Below are 4,574 nucleotides of genomic sequence, written 5' to 3'. Positions count from 1 at the left end.
GCTTTCTTCATCTAGTAAATCAAACAGCTAACGCTCGTTAGTTCAACGTCTTCCAGACGGTAGCGGCCTTCTTTTTTTACCATCTCCTACATTTGTTTTGATGTGGTTGAGGTGTGTATTGAGGACACGTAACCTTGCTATGAAGTTTTTTTTCTGCGTTAGGGCGAATATATCGAGCTTTTGCTCTGAACTTTTTCAAATTGATGAAATTCTCCTGCGTTGGGTACATACAAAAATTCCCCAAGCTTTATTTTGTTTCTTTTTTGCAACTCGGCAGTCTTGAGTATACCGAATTTTGTGATTATGTTTTAATACTCCAGGCGACCGAAGAATTGCTAGGCGTGCAGTAGTTAAATTACAGTTTGTGATAGATTCATTCAGTTCGTCTATGCTGAGATCATCTGAAACTTTTTTTTTTATCTAGGGAGGCCATTTCTCTATAAAGTGCCGAGTCGGCTAAACGTAACTTCCAACGTCTTGGCTTCGTTGGGATGACTTGCGGTGGGGATGTTAGGTTGATTAATACCGGGAGGTGATCGCTGCCGTATGAGTTATCGGTGACATCCCATTTAAAATCGCAAAATAGAGAGGACGAACTAAAACACAAATCTATGGAACTCATTTTTTCGGGCTCGGAGAGCAGTATGTATCTTTGCCGGTGTTTAGGAGGCAAACAATATTACTTAGAATAAAATCTTCTAAAATAAGACCTTTCGCATCAGTGTGTGCACTTGCTCAAAAACCGGAGTGGGCATTAAAATCACTAGCTAGCAGATGTGGCTCTGGTGGCTGTTCTAAAAGGAATTTTAAATCATGAAGTGTTACTGTTAGGCGTGGCTCAAGATATATGGTACATATTGTGATTGTTTTAAAGTAAAGGATAGTGACCGCGACGGCTTCGTATTTGGTTTTAAGTTCGATCTCGCGGGTTGCTACACCCGTCTGGATGGCAATAGCAACACCTCTAGACAGTTTGCTCGCTTGCTCTCGGTCACACTGAAAGATGTTATACTTGTTTAAAATATTTTTTGTCTAGGACCTAAGCAGGTCTCCTGTAAGCATAATGCCACCGGGGACATTGTGTTTAAAAGCTCTTTTATGTCACTGTAGTTATTTATTAGTCATTTTATTAGTTATTTATTAGTATTTATTAGTCACTGTAAAAGGAACGCCATATTGTATGATTTGGATGAGTGCAGTATGAGACTTAAGCTACCGGTTTTGCAGGTGCTGTTATTCGGGATTCTGTTTTCTTTTTCGCTCAAGGGAGCTGTGCCTCCGGGGGCGAGTTCTGTGTTCTGTCCATCGCCTCACTAGAGGCTCTGGACGTCTGCGGTTAAACCGCGGTTGTACGATTTGCAGGCCTCTCCCGACTGGGGGAAGCCTTGCAGGCTGGCGGGCCCTTTTTCAGAGGAGGTAGGGCACTCTTCGCTGCGTCTGCGGGGGCTGGGTGGCCCTGCCTCATGCTTTGCCTGAGCAGTGGCCAAAGCCTGGTGTGGTGCGTCGTCCTTGTACACCACATCGGCGAAATTTGTTTTTGCTGTGAACTGGAAAGCACGGGGGAGTCTTTTTCGTGTTTCTTGATATGTTATGTTTTCCTTTGCCTTGGTAGCTATTTTCTTCTCTCTCTTCTGGGTCTGGTACGACCTCGAGTACACGGGGTGATCCCCTTCGCCGTTCGCACACAGTGGTGCAGCTTTGCAGTCCACAGATTCATGACCATTTGACGAACATTTGGCACATGTTTGGCGGCCACGGCTGACAGAGCTGCCGTGGCCGAATCTTTGAAATTTGAAGCATCGTCTGGGGTTTGGAATGTATGGTCTTATATTTATTTTAAGATATCCTACTTCTATGGTTTCGGGAAGTTGGCTGAAGGCAATGGTCAGGACTATGTGTTTTGTTGGTATTTCCTCGTCGTCTTTTCGAATTTTGATACGATGGACATCGGTGACGTTATGGTCTTTCAGACCCTCTAACATCTCTTCTTCAGAAAGGTTTAGGAAATCATGCTCACATATTATTCCTTTCACTGTTTTTAGTGATCGATGTGTAGTTATGGATACAGGAATGCTTCCAAAGGACACTATGGTTGGGAGTTTGGAGTATTGTACTATATGTCGGATTTAGAGGAGTAGGTCGCCACTCGCTGGCTTCGTCACCTCGGAGCCAAGGCCCAAGGCATCAGTCAGAGATTTTCATACTATTAATGGGCACATTTTCCTAGCTGGTTGATCTGGATCTTCACTATGTAGGACGTGGTACCTAGAGAAAACAACTTTTGTTTTTTGCAGTAACTGCGTAGTGACATCGGTCCGTCCTCGTTTATGAGGGCGATCATTTGTTGAAGAAAATGTATCCATAAAAAAATTGTTTTTCGGCTGCGGTGGCAGCCGCCCACCACGGAGCCCAACACGGGGATGGGACAGGAAGTTGCAAGCAAGTCCTGCCCGCATCAGCTGTACACCGCAACTATAACCGAATATGACGAAGCTCAGGGTAGTTCATCACACAAGGGTAACCCTCGCCGCCAGAAAAAAAGGAAAATCTAAGTGAGTAGGAGAGTTCTGAGACAGAAGATATGAAAGTGAAAGATGGAGGGGGGACAGGAAAAGGCGACTGCCAATTTCCCCCGGTCGGGTCAGGTTGGAGGTGCCATCTACAGGAAGCTGGGGCCAAATGGTGTGTTGCCTCCGCGGAGGGGCCTTAAAGGTCCAAACGCTCGGCATCGGCTCAACCACCAGGACCCTCTTTTCCCCGGACACGGCGATGCCACGCACGGCTAGGCGCGGGGGCTCGTGTTCGTGGTGATGTACTGTTCATCATCAACCCCCTGCGGGGATGTCCCTGCTGATGCTGGGGAGCCCGTGGTGTCGCCACTCACCAACATCTGAAAGCTGCACATGCCCCCCTTCGAGGATACTCATGAGGTGAACTACAAACCATGATCAATGAGTTAGACAGGCAGAATAGCACAGTGCGTCTAAAAATTAACATTCATAAAACCAAAGTAGTGTTCAACAGTCTTGCAAGGGAGCAGCAATTTACAATTGGCAGTGAGGTGCTGGAAGTGGTAAGAGAATACGTCTGCTTAGGGCATGTAGTGACTGCAGGTCTGGATCATGAGAGAGAAATAACTACACCAGTAACACTGGGGTGGAGCGCATTTCGCCCGTTCCCTCAGATCATGAATGGCACATCACCAATATCCCTCTAGAGAAAGGTATGTAACAGCTGTATATTACTGGTACTCACCTATGAGGCAAAAACGTGGAGGCTAACGAAAAGGGTTCAACTGAAAATGAGGACAACGCAGCAAGCTATGGAAAGGAAAATGATAGGTGTAACGTTAAGGGACAGGAAGAGGGAAGAGTGGGTCAGAGAACAAACGTGGGCTAATGAGATTGTAGTGAAAATCAAGAAGAAATAGGCAAGGGCATGGCAAGTTATACGAAGAGAAGATGATCGTTGGATCTCAAGAGTAACGGACTGAATGCCAAGAGAAGGCAAGGACAGCAGGGGAGCACCACAAAGTTAGATGTGTGGATGAGTTTAAGAGGTTTGCTGGGATAGGGTGGCCGCAGCTGGCACAAGCCAGACCTAATTGGAGAATTATGGCAGTGGCCTTTGTCCAGCAGTGGACGTAGTCAGTCTGATGATGATGATGATGAGCTGGTGCATGAATGTGTTCTTTGAGCAACTGACGACTGAGGATACACATGCACGTGTTTTCTGTGAAATAAAGCAGCTGTGATTGGTGCTCTGTCTCGTTGTCCTCCACTGTGGGATCTGTAGGTGCCTTTAAATAGTTGCAATGAAAAGCTACCAACCTACCGAATAAGAAGCTCTCTTGAGATGTAAGGAGAACCACGTTTCTCTGTTCTTACCCCACTAAACTCACTACAATAAACTCACAAATGGGCTGTATACTTGCCTCCTAATATTCAACGTATCGAAACACTGTCAGTGTGCCTGCCGTGAATGATGCCCTTACCTTCGCAACAACACAGGCTGGTAAGATGAGGCGATGTTTTTCTCCCAGGCAATGCCAAAACCACCAAACAAAGTGCCGGTACGCTGTGCACCTTTACCTTCTGGGAATAAACAACAAAACCACTAAGTGAATCATGCACTGACTGTGATGACAATACGCACGTGCATGCATGTTCACTCGTGAGCCTACAGCCTTCAGCAGGTAAATGAATAAGAAGATCTCTGTGGGATGGTAGTACGCTTATCTGCCGCAGCAATGCAAATTAAAGATGATCTCCTCGTGGCGTTAGGCGACATAGCTGCTGCCAGCTTTTAAACGTTGCTTTCGTGCACCTTGCAGTCATATGCTTCGGAGAAGGAAAAGGAAAACGCACGCGGAGTAGCTAATGTTGCATGAGCCTCCGTATTAGCAAACGCACCACTCGGCGCGTTAGTAAACGTGCCAAGACGCTGGGCAGCGTTACAATCTAAGAGGACTATAATTACAGAACCCACATATGTCAGCACGTACCAGTCTAAACTCATCAGTCGCGACGGTGGCTCGGCAATGACTGCTCGCGCACTTGCTGCCGACAATACCG

At 46.4% G+C, this 4,574-nt stretch overlaps 1 protein-coding gene across 1 annotated transcript; it reads right to left on the bottom strand.

The window, feature by feature from the left end:
• Nucleotides 1-1,313: 1,313 nt before the first annotated feature.
• LOC144097742 (uncharacterized) lies at nt 1,314-1,982 on the bottom strand. The gene has a single exon (XM_077630380.1). It carries the CDS (start codon nt 1,980-1,982, stop codon nt 1,314-1,316), a length of 669 nt encoding a protein of 222 aa, XP_077486506.1.
• Nucleotides 1,983-4,574: the final 2,592 nt, after the last annotated feature.

This window comes from Amblyomma americanum, chromosome 7 (assembly GCF_052857255.1).
Source record: "Amblyomma americanum isolate KBUSLIRL-KWMA chromosome 7, ASM5285725v1, whole genome shotgun sequence".
In the NCBI taxonomy this organism is placed as follows: domain Eukaryota; kingdom Metazoa; phylum Arthropoda; class Arachnida; order Ixodida; family Ixodidae; genus Amblyomma; species Amblyomma americanum.
The sequence above is the reverse complement of the archived record's forward strand: the minus strand, read 5'-3'. Positions and strand labels throughout refer to the sequence as shown.

Bases quoted from the DNA above. Each gene is read 5' to 3' on its own strand.
- LOC144097742 (XM_077630380.1), bottom strand. From the start codon at position 1,982: ATGTTAGAGGGTCTGAAAGACCATAACGTCACCGATGTCCATCGTATC.